General features: G+C 36.6%; 3 protein-coding genes across 4 annotated transcripts in view; 1 reads left to right on the forward strand and 2 right to left on the reverse strand.

The window, feature by feature from the left end:
* LOC120416336 (glutamate receptor ionotropic, delta-2) overlaps positions 1–24895 on the reverse strand; it is a 45581-nt gene that overhangs the window by 4923 nt on the left and 15763 nt on the right. The window contains exons 1-3 of one of the 2 annotated variants that reach the window (XM_039578062.2): positions 13256–13794; positions 7552–8074; positions 6846–7039 (exon numbers count right to left, since the gene is read on the reverse strand). In XM_039578062.2, the coding sequence (XP_039433996.1) occupies positions 6846–7039; positions 7552–8074; positions 13256–13534 (996 nt within the window). In that variant the 5' untranslated portion in view covers positions 13535–13794. Of the gene's footprint in view, positions 1–6845; positions 7040–7551; positions 8075–13255; positions 13795–24895 lie in introns of those variants that run through there. The other variant, XM_039578063.2, reaches the window with a different exon arrangement.
* On the forward strand, positions 21187–22407 carry LOC120416340 (epoxide hydrolase 3-like). The gene is made up of 2 exons (XM_039578067.2): positions 21187–21523; positions 21589–22407. The coding sequence occupies exons 1-2, from the start codon at positions 21326–21328 to the stop codon at positions 22405–22407; spliced, it is 1017 nt and encodes a 338-aa protein (XP_039434001.1). The 5' UTR covers positions 21187–21325.
* LOC120416338 (leucine-rich repeat-containing protein 56) lies at positions 22825–24188 on the reverse strand. The gene is made up of 3 exons (XM_052708388.1): positions 23780–24188; positions 23391–23719; positions 22825–23336 (listed from the first exon to the last, which is right to left on the reverse strand). The coding sequence occupies exons 1-3, from the start codon at positions 24056–24058 to the stop codon at positions 22934–22936; spliced, it is 1011 nt and encodes a 336-aa protein (XP_052564348.1). The 5' UTR covers positions 24059–24188; the 3' UTR covers positions 22825–22933.

Genomic DNA, 24895 nt, shown 5'->3' on the forward strand with positions numbered 1-24895 from the left:
TTTTATTAGAATTTAGCAGTTCTGTTCCAGGATGCACATTTGCACACTCAAAAAATAACCCATTTCAAACGACCTTTTTCTTTAATTTTTTTTCTCAGAATCAGTATTTTTTTATATTTATTTCTTTAAGTGAACTGATAAAGGCAACTTTTGAGATAAATAGAAGTACGAGAAAATAAGTGAGTAGGTGGTTTTGTGATTTAAAAAAAATCGAATTCAAACTCAGTCAAAACGCTTATTTTTCTTTAAAAAAGTTTAATCTTAAGTGTAAAATTATTTGTTTTATTCAAAAGGTATTTTTCAAGAATGTCGAAAACTACACATATGTTTTTGTTTTTCTTGATTTCATTTTTTTTTCGAAAAATGCAGAAAACTTCCCTGAAAATTCGTAGAATTTCTGATTGGTTTAGTGTCTTGGGCTAAGTTTTAGGTTATAATAAGGATCTAAAAAAAAATACGAAACAAAAAAACTGGATTTTTTTGTTTTATTTTTTATTATTTATTCAACTCACAATAAAGGTAAAAGGGACGATTTTATTTATTAAAATTTTAGGGGAGGTAAGGCATCTTTCGCGCCAAAGCGGCTTGAGTTTAGAAGTGGACAAGTCTGGTACTGAAGACATATTTTTCCAAGTGTGATATTTGAAAAATTTGGCATTTTCAGGTTTTTTTTTTTCGAAAAATGTTCAGTTTTTGTAATTTAAAATACTTCAGGTAGGAAAAGCATCACTGAAATATTTTTTTGAACAGGTGAAAAAATCCTACAATTTTCCTCTTTTGCCTTTGTTGATTGGACTGCTGGTTGCTGAGTTACAACCAGTCAAAGTTCAAATTTTAGGATAAATCAGTTTTTTCTAAGTGTCACCAGTATCCTTATTTTGTACTAGCGATGTCTCGGAAATTATTGGTTTGACTTTAAATGTTCAAAATGAAACTTGTGTGATAATAGTAGTTTATGCAACAAGTTGCAAAAAGAGGATTTTTTCAGCACGAGTCGTACATTTATCCAACGAGGTTCACCGAGTTGGATAAATACGAAGAGTGCTGAAAAAATCAAGTTTTGCAACAAGTTCCATACAACATTTTTTGCAATTCCGAAAAACACCCATTGAGTGAAATTTTAAGTCAAATTTTCATGTATATTGTCAATAAATCATTTAAATCAAAAAAATGTTGAAACGCGTTACTTTTCAAAACAAGTGCTAAAAAGTTCAACTTTTCAGCACCCATTTCAGTGCTGAAAAGTAGAAATTTTCAGCATTTATTTTGAAAAGTGTTGCTTTTCGATTCCGTTATTTTTGGTACAGAAAAGTAGACTATTCCGTCGTTCAATAATGACAGGAAAAGTAAGTAGGGGAACTATACCCTTTCTCAGCCTATTTCTATTATCGGCCTATCAGCACTTTGATCATGAATTACAGCTTAAATAAAGTGTTTTTGACTGTTTCAAAGTAATAAATAGCTCAAACAAAAGTGAGCAAGCAACTCTTCATTGTTGATACATCTGAAAATGTTGATTTAATAGCGGAAAACGGCAAAAGTGATGAGAATTGGTCGAACGGCTTAGTGTGATTAAAATGGGCATATTTCCCCTAGTTTCACGACAGAATTGCAAAAACATATTTTCAAAACTCAAAAATCAAGCCCAAAATTTGAAAATTACTGCTTTAAGCCCTTTAAATTGTTATTCTTCTTTCTAAAATTTAAAAAAATGTTTTTATTTTAAAGAGCAGATTTTTTTTCAAAAGTTTCCTTTTTTATATTGAAAACAAACAAACAAAATAAAGAGCAACTCTCTACGAAATCGGCCGATTTCGACCATTTTTATTTTTTGTATTTTTTTATTTGACTCAAACTTTGTGGGGGCCTTTTATATGACCAAATAAGCTATTTAGCGTCATTGGTTCACCCATACAAGTCTCCATACAATTTTGGCTGCTGTCCATACAAAAATGGTATGTAAATATTCAAACAACTGTAACATTTGAGTGAATTTTCTGATCAATTTGGTGTCTTCGGCAAAGTTGTAGGTATTGTTGAGGACTTTTGAGAAAAAAATAGGTACACGGAAAAAAATTGCAGATTTTTTTATCAACATTTTTTTTACTAAAACTCAATTTCCCAAAATACGTATTTTTTTATTTTTGAGATTTTTTGATATTTTTTAGGGGACAAAAATCCGCAACTTTTGAGCCATAGAGAAACATGGTCAAAAAATCTGCCGCCGAGTTATGATTTTTTGAAAAAAATGTGATTTTTGGAAAAAATTGAAGTTTCATGCAAAAACAAGTTTGACATTACTTTTTAATGCAAAATTGAATTTGCAATCGAAAACTACTTTACATTTTTTTTGATAAAGGGCTCCGTTTTCAAGATATAGCCACCAAAAGTTTGATTTTAGCGAAATATTTGCAGTTCTTCAATTTTTAAAAAAAGTGACCATGAGTGACCATTTCTAAAATTGGGTGATACTTAGAAAACTTAAATTTTCGTGTTTCTTTTTCTTTAAGCCGCTGTATCTCAGCAACCAGAGGTCCAATCTTCAATGTCTCTTAGACAATTTTATAGCAAATTTTTTAAACCTTTCAAAAAAAAAAATAAGAAATGGTCACTCAAAAAATCTCTAAATATCAAAAAATCTCTAAAATCAAAAAATACGTATTTTGGGAAATTGAGTTTTAGTGAAAAAAAAGTTGATAAAAAATCTGCAATTTTTTTTTTTCGTGTACCTATTTTTTTCGTCGGGTCGGGTCTCGTGGCGCAGGGGTAGCGGCTTCGGCTGCCGATCCCGATGATGCTATGAGACGCGGGTTCGATTCCCGCCTTATCCACTGAGCTTCTATCGGATGGTGAAGTAAAACGTCGGTCCCGGTTTCTCCTGTCTCGTCAGAGGCGCTGGAGCAGAAATCCCACGTTAGAGGAAGGCCATGCCCCGGGGGGCGTAGTGCCAATAGTTTCGTTTTTTCATTTTTTTCTCAAAAGTCCTCAACAATACCTACAACTTTGCCGAAGACACCATATTTATCAGAATATTCACTCAAAAGTTACAGCTGTTTGAATATTTACATACCATTTTTGTATGGACAGCTGCCAAAATTGTATGGAGACTTGTATGGGTGAACCAATGACACAAAATAGCATATTTGGTCATAGGGAAGGCCCTCACAAAGTTTGAGCCAAATAAAAAAATACAAATAAAATCCATTTCCGGTTTTGGTAGAGAATTGCTCTAAAGTATTTTTAAATTGAAAAACATTACCTAATTTTGCCAACACACTTAATTTTTTTTACCGCATTCGGTAGTTAAAAATTCGGTTAAAAAAGTTTTAGTGTGTAACGTCATGATTCGAATTCCCGGACGCTTCGAAACCCGGACACCTCATCTTGTTTTATCAATTATTTGGATATACAGTATGTAAAAAAAGTATTTACACCCCTTGGGCACTATGCACATTTTGTGATGAAACATGTAAACAATTTAATGTTGACATAAACCTAGTACTACGTTTTGTTCAGAAACTCATGCCGAACATTTTGCTGCAAAAAGCTCATGAAAAGATGTTTTCTATAAAAAGTTATATAACAAATACTATTACAAAAATAAAAAAGGTGCAAAAAAAGTTTGTACACCTTTCGAAAAATTAACATAAATAAAGTTATTTGTTGACAAATCACCATAAATCCAGTCTCCCAACTCCAAATAGGCATCCTTGACTGATTAAAAAAATAATTTGGATTGAATATAAAGTTTACTAATTACTTAGTATAAAAGTTTATATAACTCTGGAAATTCTATATAAAACTTATCTAAACTTAATTTTGCAAACTTTTAATTCAACTAAATGTCAATATATTACCATAGAATTGCTAAATAAACATTTTGGAGTGGGTATAACACCGTTTTGGGGGTATTTATATCGATAGAATAGATTTTTCGTTGGAATTTCGTACCAACCCGGAATTACGTCGTCGGAAAATCCGCCGGCATTCGAACCGGTCCACAATTAACAAGTCAACCTATGTGGCATCGGAAAGGGCATAAAATTTCCGATCTTTTGATACCCATACATCTAGGTTTTCTATAAAACCCACGTTTTTAAATACCTGGGCAAAAAGTAAGTTTGATCCACGAGAACAAAAATTACGAAATTCCATACATTTTTGGCAGATTGCTCAAACAAAACCATAACAACGTTTTTGCCTAGGTATTTAAAAACGTGGGTTTTATAGAAAACCTAGATGTATGGGTATCAAAAGATCGGAAATTTTATGCCCTTTCCGATGCCACATAGGTTGACTTGTTAATTGTGGACCGGTTCGAATGCCGGCGGATTTTCCGACGACGTAATTCCGGGTTGGTACGAAATTCCAACGAAAAATCTATTCTATCGATATAAATACCCCCAAAACGGTGTTATACCCACTCCAAAATGTTTATTTAGCAATTCTATGGTAATATATTGACATTTAGTTGAATTAAAAGTTTGCAAAATTAAGTTTAGATAAGTTTTATATAGAATTTACAGAGTTATATAAACTTTATACTAAGTAATTAGTAAACTTTATATTCAATCCAAATTATTTTTTTAATCAGTCAAGGATGCCTATTTGGAGTTGGGAGACTGGATTTATGGTGATTTGTCAACAAATAACTTTATTTATGTTAATTTTTCGAAAGGTGTACAAACTTTTTTTGCACCTTTTTTATTTTTGTAATAGTATTTGTTATATAACTTTTTATAGAAAACATCTTTTCATGAGCTTTTTGCAGCAAAATGTTCGGCATGAGTTTCTGAACAAAACGTAGTACTAGGTTTATGTCAACATTAAATTGTTTACATGTTTCATCACAAAATGTGCATAGTGCCCAAGGGGTGTAAATACTTTTTTTACATACTGTAAGTTCGAATTATAAATGTCAAAAATGTGTTATTTGATGAATTCTAACATCAACTTTCATTTAAAGTTTGTTTGAACGCTCTAGTTAATGTAAAAACAATTAAATAAAATAAAATTATAAGATTACCAAAAATGCGAACCATTTCACGTGTAATATTTCATAGGCGTCCGAAGCATCGGGAAGGCAAAGCAGAAATTTATGGTTTTGATTTCCTTAAATTCAAGCAATTTTTTATATAAAATATCGATTGTTTTGATGTTAACAGATTATTTGAGACCTAAAGAATGCCATTCACTAACATTTTAGTACATATTTGTGCAATTCATTAGCAAAAACGAATGTCCGGAATTCGAAGCAAAAGTGTCCGGATTTCGAATCAGCTTTTATAGGTGTCCGGGATTCGAAGCACAACAAGTCAATTTAATTTTCAAATTCTGATGAAAAATTGTTAGAAAAGACATATTTTGCACGCATTCTTTTAAAATTGACTGTTAATACTACATCCTGATGATATTTCTTCATTTCCAACTTATCACATGATTTTTTGTCAGCTATAACAAAAATGATATGCTACTAAGTGTCCGGACTTCAAAACGGTGCTACTACATCTAAATTTGCATCTAAAAATGATTTATGAAATTTTATTTTGGATTTTTTTTTCAAAAGTCATGGTGTATGTGAAAGTTTGTCTGACAATTACTTTTAAGGGCATTAAACTTGTTTTCTGTGTGAAGGGAGCACAATAGGGTGAACATAAAAAATCGACATTAGGGACACCCCCTGAAGCGATTCCTTAGGCAAAAATAAATAACTGTGGAATTGAAAATTATTTTTTTCAACAATACTTCTTTTGGGTCCCATTTAGGTTCCAAAACAACCTCCTAAATTTTGGGAGCGATTGGTTAATCTTGAAGTTTTCTGTACGAGAAGACGAGTACGAGAGGATTTTTTTTTAAGACTGACTGTTTAAATTTTTCTCACTGATTCGGTATTATGGGTACTTTTTTTTCGTAAAATAATTTGTTTAGGTCCTTTTCGGAGGATCTTGTGTGTAAATGTTAGTGGGAGGGGAGCCGATTACCCGCGGCCTACTCGGGGTTAGTAGGGAAGGGATTGATTCCTCTTTATAGTTTTTATTCACATTTGCTTTTGAATTAATTTTTTTGCTGTAATTGTCAATAGTATAATTCAATTAGAAATTGTGTTCGATAATATTGACTTTTCGAAGACAACTTTTTGATTTGCAATTTTTCGTTGGGTAAAAATGACGTATCATTTGAATTTCTGGAAAAGTTGAGTGGCCACCCTGTTGGCAATGCGAACTGCAAAATAAAGCTGTTAAATTAAATTAAAACTATATTTACGATTTACAATGAACGATCTGTTAAAAGTTATATAACTGCTCGTTAATCGAAACAGGCTTTGATTCATTTCCTCGCTCCAAAACCAACCGCACAGGTCAATTTTGGAACCAACGCCCACGTGTTCGGCCGTCGTTAGACTGCCTCATAAAATATTCCATTTATTTTTGGATTACTGCGCTGCTTCCCAAACCCCACCCCTCCCAAATCATCGTCCTGCTGAGCTTTTCCTCGGGGTGTTGATTTTTGATTTCCACGCCACGGAACCATCAGGTGTGGCGCTGGCCATCAAGGACGGGAAAGTGTCGTTTTTGGTGGGGGAAGGACACACCTTGTAGACACCTCAGATGGCTTTGGACAAAAGGGGTACAGACAAGGGGAGGGAGGTGTCTCATAATTTACCCCATCAAATATGTACCACTTTCACGGTGATTTATGGGAGCTGGGACGGGGCTTGGAAGCCGAAATGTTTTGTCGGTTGTAAACAAGCCAGACTGTAATCAATTATTGACACCAGCCAAGTCAGCCGAAACAAGAGTGACCACTTCGGGCGAGCACTAGATTAGTCCCAAATCGGCACTTACGTTCTTGATGGCGTACTCGATGGCGTTGCCGCGAATGGTTACAAAGTTTTTTTCTTTCCGGCGCACGTCCTCGGCGTTGTTGATGGGCAGCGTGAACTTGGACAGGGTCAGGAACGCGGTCAGGTTGGCCGTGTAGAACGACGTCAGGATCGTGATGAAGATCCACCAGCTGGCGAACAGGATGCGGGTCGAATCTGGTGAAGGGGAGGAGAGGATATGTTGTTTAGCATAATACAACATTCTGATAATTCTCCGAAAACTTTGTTTCGTGCAGAAATTGTATGAAAAAATGAATAACGCAATTGCTTACAAAACTGATCAATTTCAAATCATTCAGTTCTCAAATTAACAGATTATATAATAATTTTCATGCATGATTGACATTGAACAAAAAAAAAATATGGCTGGTGTTAGGACAACGTGCCATGTACTTTGACTCTTTGTACATTTGTAAAACCTACATCGGAACATCATTGCATGCATGCATTGTAACCATTAAATCCCATTCCCGTTTGTGTGTTCTGTACATTTTGTAATTACCATCCGGCGTTTTTTGCTCTCATCAACCATTAAAATTAAAGACTCCAGCTGTAATACCATGCACTTTGAAAGGCTCAACCCCGGGCAGGCCTATAATTTACAGTCAGCAGATAGTGACAACCCGATAGCCAAATCGGACCCCATGAATAACGGATGGACGACATACCTCCGGTCGGGGACAGGGTGCTGCCCTGTTTCATGAGCGCACCGTACACGAACCAGATGCAGTGCGGCAGCGTGTACCGGACCTGTTCCGAGTCCTTGGTCAGATAGTACCGGATGACGAGCAGTCCGTAAATGATCGGACCCACGGCCAGCAGCGAAACCAGAATCAAAATCCAAACGTCCCGATCGAAGGGAGCCAACAGCCCCGAACCACTGGCCGACTCCAGCGGACGGATCATGATCATCATCCATTCGCCCTCGTCCAGGCCCGTGGAGTACAGGATGTGCTGGCGGGCGTCGGCCAGAATGGGCAGAAAGGCCACCGCAATGTCCGCCTTCTCGTTGGCCAGCAGCTCGATGATGCTTCCGTCCATGTCGTCGCTCGAGCCGACGATGTTGTGTTCCGGCATGACCAGCGTGTAGTTGAACTTGAACTTCTCCATCAGGAACTCGAGCATCTCGAAGGCCACGCCGCGCCCGATCAGCGTTCCGTTGATACGTTCCGTGTAGCTGAGGGGCCAGTCCTGGAGAGTCGAAAAGATGAAAATTGTTATGCATAAACCATTTTGGATATTTGCGAATCTCAGTGTACGAAACTATTAATTTTTTGTAATTTTCTAAAAACCAGATTGACATTGAGTGGATGTGTCAATGTGAAACATATAAATTTTAAAGCATTCTTAAAGCCGTAAACCATGCGGCTCCATCAAAATTCAATGGAAACTAAACTTAATGGAGACGCATCCTTCTGTTCGATTGCTGTTCCAGTAGGGCAGGCTTGCCCAACGTCCGGCCCGTGAAGCCATTTCATCCGGCCCGCGACGGCTTTTCAAAATAGTTCTATGACCGGCCCTAAAGGCTGTTTATGAAATACTCAAAAATTTAAGATACAAACTTGAGATCAAATTTTCAGATATTATAACAAAACATTCATTTATTTTAATTTTTGCAAAAGGATTGCTAAAAGACACTAAATTGAAATTATTGAATTGTTACATTTTTAAGGATTCAAGTTTCGTTCGGCTGGAAGAGGTTCTTTTTACGGGTGACGAAAAACTGCGACGAGACTTCTGCGATATCGCAGATAAATTCCCTGGCTGATTTTGGAATCAGCAGCTCTTCCTGGCCCTGCAAAAAACATCGGTAATTCTAGCGAAGATTTTCACTAAACCAGTAGGTTTTCAAACGGAATCAAACAATTGAGACAGTTTCTGGATGGATACAACCGCATCGACTAAATAAAATGACGAACTCGTCCTCAAGTTTCTTAAGATATCGTAACTTCAACTTTAGGTCCTCAAAAGCCACAAATTTTTCATTCCTGCAAAAAACAATTCCAATGATCGATAACAATATTCTCTACTTTTGGCGAACAGTAGATTGGATCCACTTCGACAGTTCTAAATTTAGACCGTTTTGCGAACAACTATTCAGCACCCAGGATATGATGTATTATGGCTAAATCTTATCCGGCCCACAGTCTTTTTTATCCCACAAGTTTGACAAGCAGCAGGTATTCTGCCAGAAAAAGTTTACTTTTGTTCAACTTTTGTTATTAACAGTAATCTAAAATTATAAATTCTGGAGTTTTTTTTTGAAAAGGTCCAATGAACCAAATTTCCAGTTTTTGCTTTTTGGGTGTTTTTGAAACCGCCTTGAGTCAGGGGTATTAAAAAACATCCAAAAAGCAAAATACTGAAAATTTGGTTTATTGGACCTATTCAAAAAAAAAAACTCAAGAAATATTCTTTTAATTGGATTTTGTTATAAACAGTAAGCTAAAATCATAAAATATTACTTCAATTGTCCAAGGTTATTTAATTTTTGAAAGTTACCTTAGTTTTTTTTAATCTGAATGTCAACAGGTATACAAAATCTCATTAAAAATAGTTTTAAATTATATTTGGTTTTTTCAGTGTTCTTTCAGAAGAAATCGAAGTGCGATCTCGAAAAAAAAAATACAAATAACCGTCAGACAAAGCGTCTAAGAATAATTGTTAATTTCAATTTAAATTAATATCATTCTTTACGAATCTGGTACATTATGCCGAAAGTCATTTCGCCGAATGGGACGGTTCGCTGAATGTTATTTTTTTGATTTAAAAATCACAGGGCTTGCTTCGTATTTATTTTTGGCCGAATAAAACTTCAAAATCTCATTTTGGGCAAAATATTTGAACTTCGCAACGTTTTATTTAATATTTGAAACGGATCAAAAAAACTTTATAGGAAAAAATCTTGTATAAGTTTTCAAAAAGACGTAAGAGCCAATTGCAAACAAAGCCTTTTTTTGCATTGGTATTCGACCTACAAACGAAAAAACAATTTCAAAATTGCTTAAGTTTGTTCATCTACGCGTCTTTCAAGTGCCCCAAACTAAAAAAATAATTAAATTTTGCTACAATTTGGAGAAAAACTTTTTGAAAACTCACTCGAGAAATTAACATTGATCTAAATCATTATTAAAATCATACAGAATCTGCCTTTTTCAAAGTTATGTGCAAATACATGCATTTTCAGATAAATAACCCTTCAAAATGTTTTTCATGAACTGCTAATGTTATATAGAATCCAAAAATTAAAAAAATCTTTCAAAAATGTTTTTAAATATGTTTTTTATTTGATGGAACCACAAATTTGAAATCATCTCTTTAACCCATTCAGGCCTGATTTTTTGAAAATATACTTTTAGATAATGATGGCAAAATGATTCTTAGACCATACGTAAATTATAGGCTATTTTTTAAATTTTGAATTTTGGATCATGTATCAAATTAAATTATTTACAAGAAAATTCATATGAAAAAAAAACAATATTACATGTTTTGCAAATACAAAAAAAAACCCTGATTTAATCCCACCTGGGGTGAGATAGAGCCTTTCTTACAAAAGGAAGATAACGGCAGTTGATTTTTTTTTGTTCAAAGAAATAGCAAAATAAAGAATGGTCTATTCATGAATCAATTCAAAACTCAACATGATTTTTTCATAAAACTGAAAAGCGCTGGTTTTTGCCTCATTTGCCATGGCCGAGTGTAAGCTGTGCTCGCACACAAGCATTTTCGATTTTTAAAATCAGAACAAATTATTTGTGAGGCAGATAATTAGCTCACAATTTGCGATGTTCGTAATGTTTTCTGCCTATCACTAAATTGTTCTTATTCTCTGAGTGTTTTTTGCACTTTTCAAAATATCAAGAATTAACGAGAAAACAAAATAATTCCGTCATGCTACAGAGCGTTAAAGTGGTTACATAATGACTGGCAGAAAGTTTTTCCAAACCCGAGAATTTGCCGTGTTGTAAAGATGTAACGTTAAACCGCATGAATGTTCTTGAAAGCTTTGAAATGCCTGCTGGAATTCACTAAACTGACATTTAGGCGTCAGGCAAAATTGTGAGCTTTCAATAAGCAAGCCAGAAAATGATGTAGTATGCATTTAGGCGTTTTTGGGTTTGGGAAGCATACTGCGACTGAGCGCTCGGTGAGACTTCACTACGACAAACGCACGCTGGGTTCATTGCCGACGAGCCGATACGATGAACCAAAATACTAACACACAAAAAGGCTCGTACCGAAGCTAGAAAACCAAACCCGTGATGTGCGTTGTCACTGGCGCATGGGCAGCTTGGACGCTCACCAGAAATTTGTTCACTCAGAAATCGATCAGAGAATGAGCAAAACAAAAAAGAAAGGCAAAAGAATGAGCATAGGGCTTTAGAACGGATAGCAGCTTGCGTCTAGTATGCGTTCACTGAAGCTTAGCATAGATAATCATGAAAGGCGATGTGTGATGAACGAGCAATCGATAAAGCAACTTGCACTAAAAGGGGGTAATCTAGTATCAAAACTCTATACGCGCCAGCATTGCTCGCGTCTGCATGTGAAGCTCAACTTGACAACTTGTCGACGAGGCGTCGAAAATCGATCGTCCATGATTTTTTGCAGTTTTTTGGAATGAATATTTCTCGAGAAATGATTTGGGAACGAAGCTGGATTTGGCGTCGGAGCCAAAAGCAAACCCTATACCCCTCTTTACTAAAAAAGGCAAAAATGGAAATTTTCTAAAATCTGAACGGTAAATCCGAATGAGGTCAAATTTGTTTCAGAACCTCGATTATCGTCTAGATTATGATATGGAGAAAAAAATAGATAAAATTCCGAAGGAATAGTTTTGGCATTTGGTGAATGTTGGCTTTTACCTTTTTTAGGGGTTTTTCCCCCTCACAGTGAATTAGTCCTCAAGCTGTAAATCAAGAACCACATTACCGACATGGATGAAAATTTGGGAGGATGTAGGGCTCAAAAAATGCATTTTTTTGGATAAATAAACGATTTCAATACTTCAATTTTCGACCGAATTTTCATTTGAAAACCGCCTGTTCAGGTGAAAACACACTCCGAGTCCCCATAAAAAATGGATAAATTCAAATTTGGTATGGAACTGGTTCAGGTTCAGCACATCCCCTTTTAAATGTGCCCAAGAGAGCTTAAATCCATAATGTGAGCTCTGAGAAACCCCCTACCACAAAATTGAGCACTTTTTTACCACACACGGACGTCACGCGTGCTCTACAGTAAATTAAGCGCCAAAATTCGGATATTGGAGATAGACCAATTCTGTCATTGTCAATCGATCGGGCGTCAAAAATCGATCGTCCATGATTTTTTTTTGCAGATTTTTGGAATGAATATTTCTCGAGAAATGATTTGGGAACGAAGCTGGATTTGGCGTCGGAGCCAAAACCAAACCCTATACCTTTCTTTACTAAGAAAGGCAAAAGCCAAAAAATATTAAGAATTTAGAAAAAAATATTTAGAATTTTGGTCTCGTTGAAAAGAACACAAAACCCAACAATTTTCTGTTAAACGATTTATTTTCAAAGAACCCCGGTCACGAAATATACTAGCAGAGCTAGTTCTGCTAGAATCCTGCTAGTTTTGAAAAGAATGCCTAGGTTGGAACAGTCGTTGAATAGACTATAGACTATACGCATGGAAAACAAATACGTTTCTTTCACTTAAAAAACCTATTTAAATGTAGTTTTCGGAATAACAAAAAAAAGTTGAACTCGATGCAAAATTTGATTTTTTCAAATCTATTTTTTGCACATTATTAGATGAACTACTATTTGAATAGTCCAAAGCACTGGTAATATTTAAAAGAATGTCAGAAACACAGAATTATCTTCAAAGAACTGGTAATGTTGGAAAAAAAATGCAAAAGCTTCCAGAAATAAATAAAATCATCTATTAAAGATGCTGAAGAACCAGTCATGTTTGAAAAATGTAAAAACTCACGCAAATAACAGTTTTATTGTTTTTACAATTAGTTTTCTGTTGATTTTCCATTTGCCGAAATGTCCATTCGACGAAACGACTTTAGGTTAAATGTCCCGCACCGCGGTTTAAATAATTCTTCTAACCCATTGAAAAAGCCACTTTATAGATGAGCATTAATTTATTTCTTAGCAATTGCCGTTGAGTAATAGAAGGATCACTCAAAAAAAAAAAATAAACGAAAAAATACTAGACATAACAGAAAAAATTGATTGTATTGTTAAAAAATAAGGTTTTTCCAAAACTTAACATGACTTTTTTTTCCCTTTTCATGAACATTTGAAAGATGTTCAGATAGAAAAATATAACATGATTTTGTACTTTTTTTTATGTTTCTAAAAATCTGCATATTATTCCTCGCCTTACCTCCAGCGTGGTCACTTTGAGCATCCGGCCCTTCAGCTCGTTGGCCAGCTTCTCCTGGAACGCATCCTTGACGGCCTGGCTGGTGCGCGAATCGCTTTGGTACACAAAGTTCTTAGTCCCGTACCGGTTGGGGCCGGTCCGGTCCGGCCGCACCACCGGAATGGCCCCCCGAACGGCGGTGATGGCCAGTTGGGAGAAGCATAGCAGCAGAAACAGACCAGCGCAGGATAGTTTGGGAAATTTTGCACACTTTTTCTCGGCGGCTTGGGATTTACTCATGATCACCTTGGTGGGACATTTTATGAAGGATTTTTCTTTTTTTAATTTTCACTGTGATTCACTGTTTTTCTGATATACAATTTGGGTTCACAAATGAGAGAAACTTTATTTCCTTGAGTTAAAAAAAAAAACAAGAAAAAACTTAAATTCAACAAAAAATAGAAAAAAATCCCAACACATTAACTTCTCTCCAACTGGTAATCCAAAGGGGGGTTCGTTTCTTTCTCACAAGTCACTTTCCGAGTTTCGCGTCCGTACCGGCCAACCGTTCGCAAGGAACTGAACGGGCAAGTCCCCAGGCGTTTGGACGGAAGTGGCTCCCAGACCTAAAGCGCACCATCATTGTCGGGAGTCATTACATACGATTTCGTATACACACACGTGGGGAACAATAAAGCCTATCACCCCCCCTGGTGGTCAATCATAAATTGTTTAGATTTGCTTTTTTCTATTTATCTTAGGCCCTTTATGTAGTAGTATTCTATGTGAAGTGTGGCAATTTGTTTTGTTTGTAAAACCTAAGTTTAGTTTTTTTTGAGTTTCGTACAAATATCGCTTAAAAATGTTAACATTTTTCAAAATTGGATTTTTCAGCACGAGTCGTAGTAGGACTTTTCAGCACTGGTATTGATTTTGGTAGCGAAAAGTAGGCCGTTTCGTTTCTCCAGAAGGGCAGGAAAAGTTGATAGTTTCACAGTGGAATTGCAAAAATGCTTTTTTTTTTAGGTGAAACGTTTTTGTTCCGTTAGAATGTTGTTCGCCGTCATTATAAGTGACAGCTCGAGATCAGCATCGAAAAGTTGAACATCACATAAATGAATGCTGAAAGTCCTTTTTCTACTAATTTAAAGAAGTTTCAGAAAGAAAATTTTATGAAAAAATAATAAGCATTCAAAACTGATCAGCGAAAAAAATAATAAAAAAATGCAGTAAATCTTTTGATACAACATTAAAGGGAAGTATTTCGGTATAACAAATTGTAGAAAAAACTTCATGTTTGAGCTGTCGGTGGTGATGACCATAATTTCGTTATTTATTGGCTCTTGCGGTCACACGTGCTTCCCAGACACAAAAGGCCTAATGCAATTGGATAAGCCAGTAAATAAATCCAACAGCAGAGGTTATTTCCGGGATCATTTCCCACAAAGCTAAAGCTAAAATATTAAATTTAATGTTTAATATCGGTAGAATTGGAAAATCCATTTTCCGATCCAGCGATTCCTTATGTGTGCTTTTCCCTGATGGGGTAAACTGCAACTGTGTCCCACGTACGTGTCCTGAAATCATTGGCTAGATTGTGATATATCACAGCAGGAATGGGAGTGGGAGGCAAGAGTTATGACGATGACAACCATTGATCTTATCTGTTTACCTTCTGTACATATCCGATCTATATTCCACTGTTTGGTGACCTTCTTGAGGGGGGCTTTTCTATTGTCGCTCATTGTGTCATCATATTTGATGGGTGGGAAAGGGGAGGGAGGAATCTGGAAATGGAAAATACAATGCCAAATGCATTTTCCATTGGAATAATGATATAATTTGCAGTTGATGGAGTTCATCACAATCCATCGTAACAATTCAGTGTGTATACTATTATTGTAAGCAATATTAGCATGAATCAATAAATCAATGTAAATGTAGTTAAAAGAAAATGTTAAAGGAGAATGAGGTTGAAAGTATTTAAATTCGTTTTAAAACAAAAATTCAAATATGTGATTTGTTTGCATTCTCTCAAACTGAACAATTCTCTTAGAGTCTTAGAACAACGATTGTTTTTGGAGATTTTGATGCAGGTGCAACTTACTAAGATAAAAAAACATCGCTTGTATTTTTCTCTTTAAGGCCGTTGCAAATATTTTTCATAGTCTCCCTTCAAAATTGGTCTGAAAAATCAGGGAATAAACTTTTTTTTGAAACTTCAAAATTTCAATGAAAATTGAAGTCAAATCAACTGAAGACAATCTAAAACTCATTTTTCTACTTTGATAATCATAAGGTCTATTCCCGTACTGCAGAATTCTGCAATTCTGCACGAAATCGGCAGCAGAGCGTTCCCGTACTTTTCTGCAACATAAGTAACTTTTTTCCCAGGCAGAACTTCTGCAATGAGAGAGACAGAAGTTGCAGCAAAACCGTTTCCGTACTTTTCTGCAAGCTCTCTCTTCTCTTTCTTGTTGAAAAGTGACTGCAAGTTTGTGTGATGGATGTTGAGTACACGCTTACATAAAGTTTGCAATTTTGGTGAAATCAAGCATTTTATTATTAGTTGTAATATTTTTTTTTGTTTTATTATCACTAAATCGAATTAGTCTTTTGAAGAGACGTTTGTATATTTTGAATTGATGATTTTTTTTGGGTAGTTAGTTTTTTATGTCTGGTTTTATTGAGAACGATTTTTTGTGTTAACGATTTCATGCTTAGTTAATTAATGTAAATGATATAGCGATATTTTTTAGTGTTAAAATGATAACTTTTTGAATAGACTAAATATGTGTGTTTAACTAATAGGTAAATTTAATTGCCAAATAATAATTTGTACCTTTAACGGTGCTACCAATTTGTATTCTTTTTTGAACCAAAAAATGTGATGTAATTTAGTTGAATTCTTAAATTTTAGGAAGTTTAAATTCTAAAATTCGGAAATTCTTAAATGCGCCATCTTGAATCACAAAAAGTACATTTTTTTGGAGTTGTTAGAAAATCAGGTTTAGAGGATTTAGAGATTGAACATTTTGACGAGTTCTTCGGAAAATAGAGTACGAACTGTTTCTATGTTTTTAATATTTGAGTTTTCATTATTTTATGTACAAAATTTTAAAATTTTACTTATTTTAGGTTTTTTAGTTTCTTAATTTTTTATTATTTTTTTAAACTGTAACTTTTGGATTTTTGGTGTTCTGAACTTTGAAAAAATCAAACTTTTGATTCATTTATATCGAATTTAAAAATATTTGAATTTTTAAGTTTAGGAACTTTTAAGTTAGAAACCTTTATTTTTTATTTCAAATTTTGAAAATTAAGATGTTTTTGAAATTTTCAATGTTTAATTTTTAATTATTTGAATTATCAAGCTTTGAATTTCTGATTTATTGTTTTTTTGTTCAGAAATAAATATTTGCATTTTTAAATTTCTCTAATATCTGATTTATTTTTTTCAAGTTCCTCAATTTGAAAATATTTTTTTTTATATTTTTAATCAAAAATTTATAAATTTATGAGTTTGAAAATTGTAGAGTTTGTGATTCATTTTTTTTATTTGTCAATTTCGCTGCGTCACCGTTGTTCTTCGATGTGAAATCCAATCATAATTTATTTATGTTATCTTTCAAACATTTTGCTATGTAAACATGTATTTATGGTCTATATAAATTTACCTTCTATATTAAACCTTTTTATTTTTTTAATTATGTTTTTAAAGTACCTGCCATTCTCATTTCTTAAATTGTTTATCTAACGTAAAAGTTTTGAGTTGTTTCTAATATAAAATGTCTACCTAAGCATTATTAATTTCTAGTTTAATAAATGGTACATGCTTGATTTTTTAGATAAAATTTTGATTTGCATAAAAAATAAGTCCCCGTTCTAGAGGTAAACTTCTTTCAATTACAATTTTTGTCAATCCATTTTTTAATTGTTTTGAAATAATAAAAAAACTTCAATACCCAATTTGAGTAAATCCACTCAACTGTGTACAACATTGCAGAAAAAGTACTGGAACGCGCTACCCAGGCAAAAGTTTTGCGGCTTCTCTCCTTGCAGAACTTCTGCAAAAGAGAGAGATGAAGAGAGCGAGTACGTGCTGCAAAAAAGTACGGGAACGTGCTGCAAAAAAGTGACTTATGCTGGCTGCAGAATTCTGCAGAAGCTGCAGAAATTCTGCAATTCTGCAAGTACGGGAATAGACCTATAGTTAGCACGTTTGGGCTGGATTAAAAATCTTTGGAATTTTTATGAAATTCCAATTCCGCAAAAACTGTTTTACTAGCAAAAAAATAATAATAATAATAATAAGCTGTCGTCAATACTTAGGTATTTTTGAAACTATTGATTGCAAAACAACTGTGCTTTTTTTAATTTTTTTTTTGCATTTTTTTCATTGAAACATTCTGAATTAAGATTTGAATGTTTTTCTAAAACAAACATGGCCGCCAAGTGGCCGATTGGGGCCTTTCAGAACCTTTAAATGGATTTTTAAATCATTTTTTTGAATAACTTCACGGTCCTTCTTGACAGAAAAGGTCATATTTGACAGCTCGTTCCAAGGGGACCGATGATTCATTAAACAATGTTGTCTTGTCAATTTATTTTTTGCATTAAAAAGAATTTATTTTTTGCATTAAAAAGAAAAAAAAAGATAAGAAATCCATTTTTAAAATCTCATTTTTAAAAATTCATTTTCCTTCCTTTACAAAAAGTCAATTTTTGGATGAGCAAATTTGAAGAATTTTTGACGTATAATCAAATGGAATACCTTCTACATATATTGTGTTGTCAATTAAAACATCAGGGTAAATAGAATTATTCTTGAGATATCCTGAGAAAGTAGTGTAAATTTTTTGTTCACTTTGATTTTATATTGAACATTATTGAAAATGTTCATTCGGTGAAAAGTACCATTCGCAGAATTTAGTATTTGTAGTAGGTGTAGGTGCTCAATACACCTACATATTGAAAATGATTCATAGATAATTTGTCTGAATTATTTATTTGGTAAAAAAATGTACGGGCAATTCTCTACCAACTCACACGAAATCTGGAAAAGTTGCCCCGACCCCTCTTCGATTTGCGTGAAACTTTGTTCTAAGGGGTAACTTTTGTCCAGTGGCGTGGGGAAATTATATGGACGTTTTGAAAATTCCGTCGTTTATGGACGCCCCCTGACTAAAACTAGAACGAATTTCTGAGGATGGTGGGGCAGTTGCCCCATTAGGGCGGAATCTATATGGAAAAATTTAAAATGATCAAATTTCAAGCAGCAACACATTTTTTGGTTCCCTTTTAGGGTCCCAAACAAACAACCAAACTTTGGGAGCGATTGGTTAAGCCCACGATTGGCGCAACGCGAATGAAATTTGTTTAGAAATTACTATGGGGAAACACGCATTTTCACATTTTTTGAATTTACAAAATTTATGTTTTATTATTATATGAAACTAACATCGTAGAAGTATAGCCCTGAATGTCCTGAACAACTCTTCCGAAGACAGTATGGTGCTTAAGTGCGTCACAAAAATTGATGATTTTTTGAACATTGGCCGATCTGGAAACCGTTCCGAACATGTGGGATGACTGTACTCAGAATTCCGAAAAAACGTATTTTTCATCGAAAAAACACTTAAAAAGTTAAAAAAAATGCTCCCATTTTCTGTTTCTTGACTGTAATTTTTTTGGAACATGTCATTTTAAGGGAAATTTAATGCACTTTTCGAATCTACATTGACCCAAAAGGGTAATTTTTTCATTTAAAACAAAATTTAACATTTTAAAATTTCGTGTTTTTTCTAACTTTGAAGGGTTTTTTTTAGAGTGTAATAATGTTCTACAAAGTTGTAGAGCAGACAATTACAAAAAATTTCATATATAAACATAAGGGGTTTGCTTATAAACATCACGAGTTATCGCGATTTTACAAAAAAAAGTTTTGAAAAAAATACATTTTGTGTTTCTCTTTGTTTCGTCGTCCGTTTTAAAACGAAAAAAAAATGTTCTAAATGAAAAAATGGCCCTTCTGGGTCAATTTTGATTCGAAAAGTACAATAAATTTCCCATAAAATGACATGTTCTAAATTTTTTTACAGTTAATTAACGGAAAATGGGAGTGTTTTTAAAACTTTTCAAGTGTTTTTTTTTCGATGGAAAATACGTTTTTTTCGGAATTCTGACGCCATCAAATCGAGCGTCTAATTTTACATAAAAGTTCCTTTGAAACCAAATTTCTATCTCATCACCGTTTCAGGCTGCAAATTACTGAAAAACACCGCATGTTCAAAAATGGAAGGGGTCGTACCACCCCTCCGTCACGAGATATCAAAAAACGTACCTCGGATTCGTGATCAGGGACAAAAGTTACCCCTTAGGACAAATCTTAGAGGGGTCAGGGCAACTGTTGTGTGAGTTGGTGGAGAATTACCTATATATATTAGGATGTAACAAAAATGACTTTTTGGCGGGCATTCAAGGGTTTGTTCCGGTGGGCATACTTAGCCCAAATCCAAAATATGAGCTTGATTGGACGTAACAGGAGCTGGCGCTCCGGCCTTCAATTTTAAATGGGATTTAACCCGTAAAAAAAGATTTTTTCAAAAATGTCACATTTTGAGGCATTTTGGCCACTGAAGCGTTTATTTTCAACATCATTGGCGTGTAGGCCAGATCCTTGCGCATCTTTTAGTATATATAACATTGAAATTTGGAGCACTCTGGAGCTCGGTACAGACCTTCAAAGTTTGGCATTTTTTCGAAAAATCGGCCCCGGCAAAAAAGATAAGCGTCGCGCCTCGCGACGCCCTAGACGCCATTTGATTTTGCCGGGGCCGATTTATCGAAAAAATGCCAAACTTTGAAGGTCTGTACCGAGCTCCAGAGTGCTCCAAATTTCAATGTTATATATACTAAAAGATGCGCAAGGATCTGGCCTACACGCCAATGATGTTGAAAATAAACGCTTCAGTGGCCAAAATGCCTCAAAATGTGACATTTTTGAAAAAATCTTTTTTTACGGGTTAAATCCCATTTAAAATTGAAGGCCGGAGCGCCAGCTCCTGTTACGTCCAATCAAGCTCATATTTTGGATTTGGGCTTAGTATGCCCACCGGAACAAACCCTTGAATGCCCGCCAAAAAGTCATTTTTGTTACACTCTAATATATATATAGGTAATTCTCCGTCAACTCACACACACACACACACACACACTATATAGTTAAGGTGAAATAGTCCTTCATTTTCAAGGAAAACACTCTAAGTATTCTGAATTTTATGTAATTTAACAGGTTTTTGCACCAAAACACATTGTTTCTCTGATACAATGTCGACCCACATCGGCTCATATTTTTCATCAAAATGCAATAATATTTGCAGTACAAAACGAACGTGTGTCATCATTTCATTATTCAAGGACCGTTTTTACGGAATCCTTTGGGCAAAGCCACGTACTGTAACTTGTATGTTGCTGCCACTGTCTACACACCCAACAATGTCCATCCAACAGCAAAACTCAAGCTCCATTATCTGCACGCGATTCCGACCGAAGGGATGGCAATTTCATAAAAACTCATATGTAACATTAGCGGGGAGAGGCACACATCAGGCTGATGATTGCACCGATCAAAAGATGACCACACACCAGGTCAGGGATAGTGTTTGACGGTTGAAAAATCAATGACGGTTTTGAGGAGTGATTAGTTTCTATGTGTTACTGTCACAGTTGGGATCAATAATTTAATTTCACATTCATTTGATGTAATGGTAGGGGTGAAAACAGATTGATAGATCAAAGAGAAGATTCGGCATTCTCAGACAGTTCATGCTAATGAAGAGTGTTTACCAACAAGAATACATTCTAATAGCTCGAATCAACAACATTCATCTTATCAAATTGGCTAGTCTAGCCATTCAACATGCGATTAACTTCATTCACTGTCGATGAAGTAAAGTAAACAGAACTTCCACAAGCTTTTGTACGAAGAATCTAGTCGATTTGATTCAAGCCACTGAACCGTAACCACGTGCTCAAGTTCATTTACACACTCGGGTTCACGTTCAGTGCTAATCGAACCACCTGGCCGCGATGCTGATCCTCCGAGCGGTTCAAGCGGCCCTTCTTTACGGAATTGGCGCATTCTACGCGCTTCAGTTTGTGCTCCAAACCGCGTTGCAATTCCTAGCCGATCCCGATCTAGCAGCCTGGCTGGCGAAGAAACGCTCGGTGGCGCCTGCTTTGCTGGGCGATCCGCGCTATGGAACGCATCGCTTCGTTGAGGTTAATGTGAGTACTAGATTGGATTGCTGTTTGATTTTTTTTGGTTGTGATAGAGAGGTGGTTTGTTACAGGGTGTCAAGCTGCACTACGTCGAAAAGGGTGATCCTGGGAAGCCGTTGATGCTGTTTCTCCATGGATTTCCCGAGTTTTGGTTTAGCTGGCGACATCAGTTGGAGGAGTTCTCCAAGGACTACTGGACGTTAGCCGTGGACCTGCGAGGTTACGGGCAGTCGGAAGGGTTCGATGATCGCGCGGCGTATCAGATCGATGTGATCGTGGAGGACATTCGAAGCCTTGTCCGGGCACTTGGACGTGATCGAGTGATCGTGGTGGGACACGATTGGGGCGCGGTACTTGGTTTTCAGTTCGTGTCCAAGCACATGGACATGGTCGACCGTTACGTGATGATGGGTGGTCCGTCGCTGAACGGGATCCGGAGATTGCTGCTGATCAGTTGGCAGCAGTTCCGAATGTCTTGGTATACGTTCTTCTTTTTGATTCCGTGGTTGCCGGAGTTTTACATCTGGGGAAAGGACTTCGGATACATTGAGCAGAACATGGGGGGATTTTTGACGAAATCTGAACTAGAGGCATACAAGTATACCTTTTCCCAACGGAAAGCCGTGACGCGAGCAATCGACTACTATCGGGAGAATCTTAGCTTCCTGCGGAAGGAACAACCACTGCCGAAGCTTGAAAATCATTCCCCCGGACTCTACCTGATCGCGGAACATGATCAGTTTATATCGCTACGAAGTGGTCGAGTGATGGAGAGGAGCTTACCCAACCTGTGGTATCGGATCGTCCCCGGAACGGGACACTACATGCAACAGCAATCTCACCGGCTAGTCAACAAGATGATTCGGGACTTTTTGGACCTCTCAGGCTAACGAAGGACATTTTTCTATACTAATTAAAATTTATTTATTAGCAAGAATAAATTCTGTACAGAACAAATCAACAACTTTCACCTTAATTCAACCCTCACTTACGTGACGCTGCAGCTGATCCTGCTCGCGGATCGATTCCCGCGTTTGGAGGGATCGCTGGCGCCAGAGGCGTGCCGCCCTGAGCAAACTTTGCGAGTCATCGTCGCCACCGCCGGTGGGATCGTTTGGCGGAGGAGCAGATCCACCGATAACGCCCAGCTCCAGGTCGACGCTTTTCTGCGGGAGTCGATCGGGGAAGTCCTTCGAGTAGGACGAATCCGAGCTGCTCATGCTGGAGCAGGACGTCGATTCACCCCAGGCCGTTCGCTGACGGCGCGTTCGGCGGGCTTTGGTTACGATCGTTCCGCAGAGCGGCTCTCCGGATGTGAGTTGGTGCTTTATTTTCGTTGCATCTGTTTGTGGTAAGTGTAACAAGAGAAAAAAAATGGGATCTTGAGGTTTCTTGAAGGTCTTGAGAGAGGTATCTTCAATTACCCGCGGTAGCTGGTCGTGCGTCGTCCAGCAGTTCTAGCGTTACGGTCCGCTCTTGGTGACTGCTGGTAGGTCTGAATGGCTGCAGCACCTCCCGCTGTTGACGCTCGTTCCAGGCCCCATCGCCAATACCTCCAACCTCCCAACGGTTGGTGTGCGGACCACCTTCAATGCTTGACGAACTCGATTGGTACTCCGAACTGGACATGTCGGTGTGATCTTCGTGGGCCGCATCCGAAAACGGAATTTCGTTAAGCGATCGCAGCTGTGGAATGTTCTCCTTAAGCATGTGCCGGAAGGAGGGGTTCTCGGAGACAAAGTTCTCGCGTAGATCCAGATGTTCTAGCTTTTCGCATAGCGCAAGAAATGTGATGCTTCCAAGATCGGTGATGCGATTGCTGAAAAACGTCAATTAAGATCGTATCACAACCCTTCAAATAACCCATACCAACCTCTTCAAGCTGATCTTCTTGATCTGCACCAGATTTGTGCACGGTCCGACCTCCTCGATCTGGTTGTGATCGGCGACCAGCTCTTCCAGCGTCTCCAGCCCGCTGGTTCCGTCCAGGTTCTTCAAGCTGCACCGACTCACGTTCAGATAAACCAACGACGTCATGTCGCAACCCAAATCCCTCAAGGTCATCACGATGCTTCCCTCCAGAGTCAGCGAGCGCAGGTTCGGTATAAAGCACGGAATTCGCTGCAGGCTGGTCAGGTGCGAGATGACCTTCAGCTTGATTTCCGTTACTCGATGAAGTTCGGTGGATCCCGCCGCTTGGCGCTGCCATTTTCAAGGACAATCAATCAAAAGGTTACAAAAGCTCCGATAGTAACTACTCACCAGCAAATCCTCGATGGTCGGTTCAGCCGGAATTACAATCGGATAGTAGCGCATCGGGGCCGGGATAAAGGACTCGAATGGCAACCGGGGTACGGGCGGACGTGGCCGGTGTCGGGTCGTGGATCGATTACTGTTGATCAGATTTCGGATGGCGACGAACTCATTGCCGTTAGCCTCACCGCGCAGTTCTTCGGGGGAATGCCCCAGCGAGCCGCCGGCGGGTTCCGACGACGAACTCGACGATGGTCGGTCCTCGGCCGGAATCTGCTGTTCCGGCATGGCGGTAGTTCGGATATTTTTTCGCGTATAAAATATTGAAAAATTCCTAGCAAAAGCCAAAATAACACACCAAACTTGATTTTTTGTTCTAGAACCGAAAGAAAATTCAACAAACTCGGCGTGTCGCCGTGGATACCAGCGGAGGCACGTTTTTGGCCATGGTTTATTGCGCTTCCTCCTTCGGCATTTTATCGATGGTTCGTTAATTGAAGGGGTGGCCGGGAAAAACGATACAGTTTGTTGAAACTGATAAAAATGTAAAATTCAAGATTTGTAGCATCATTTATGGAGGCACCAATCAAATGATACATGAACAGTACCAGCAAATCATTTGCAATTCTAGGGCCAACCTGCAGACTGCTTGTCGGTATGTCCTTGAATTCCATTGAAAAGAGAGCCAGAAATTGGAATGATAATACGTTGCATGCACGGAATGATGATTTCGGGAATCTTAAAGAAAGGTCCTAAAAGAACAGAAAATTAAACTTATTTTATCAAATCAAAGTTTTACTGAATTTAAATTTTAGTTTAGTTTATAGTTTAAAATTTAGTTTTTAGTTTTTAGTTTTTAGTTTTTAGTTTTTTGTTTTTAGTTTTTAGTTTTTAGTTTTTAGTTTTTAGTTTTTAGTTTTTAGTTTTTAGTTTTTAGTTTTTAGTTTTTAGTTTTTAGTTTTTAGTTTTTAGTTTTTAGTTTTTAGTTTTTAGTTTTTAGTTTTTAGTTTTTAGTTTTTTTAGTTTTTAGTTTTTAGTTTTTAGTTTTTAGTTTTTAGTTTTTAGTTTTTAGTTTTTAGTTTTTAGTTTTTAGTTTTTAGTTTTTAGTTTTTAGTTTTTAGTTTT

This window comes from Culex pipiens, chromosome 2 (assembly GCF_016801865.2).
Source record: "Culex pipiens pallens isolate TS chromosome 2, TS_CPP_V2, whole genome shotgun sequence".
NCBI classification, from domain to species: Eukaryota; Metazoa; Arthropoda; class Insecta; order Diptera; family Culicidae; genus Culex; species Culex pipiens.

What these genes read in the sequence shown, in the direction of transcription:
- LOC120416340 (XM_039578067.2), top strand. Translation starts at nt 21,326, where the DNA reads ATGCTGATCCTCCGAGCGGTTCAAGCGGCCCTTCTTTACGGAATTGGC. An exon ending in ATCGCTTCGTTGAGGTTAAT is followed by an intron (nt 21,524 to 21,588) that starts GTGAGTACTAGA and finishes GGTTTGTTACAG; the next exon opens with GGTGTCAAGCTGCACTACGT.
- LOC120416338 (XM_052708388.1), bottom strand. Translation starts at nt 24,058, where the DNA reads ATGCCGGAACAGCAGATTCCGGCCGAGGACCGACCATCGTCGAGTTCG. An exon ending in CGACCATCGAGGATTTGCTG is followed by an intron (nt 23,720 to 23,779) that starts GTGAGTAGTTAC and finishes TGAAAATGGCAG; the next exon opens with CGCCAAGCGGCGGGATCCAC. An exon ending in AAGAAGATCAGCTTGAAGAG is followed by an intron (nt 23,337 to 23,390) that starts GTTGGTATGGGT and finishes GACGTTTTTCAG; the next exon opens with CAATCGCATCACCGATCTTG.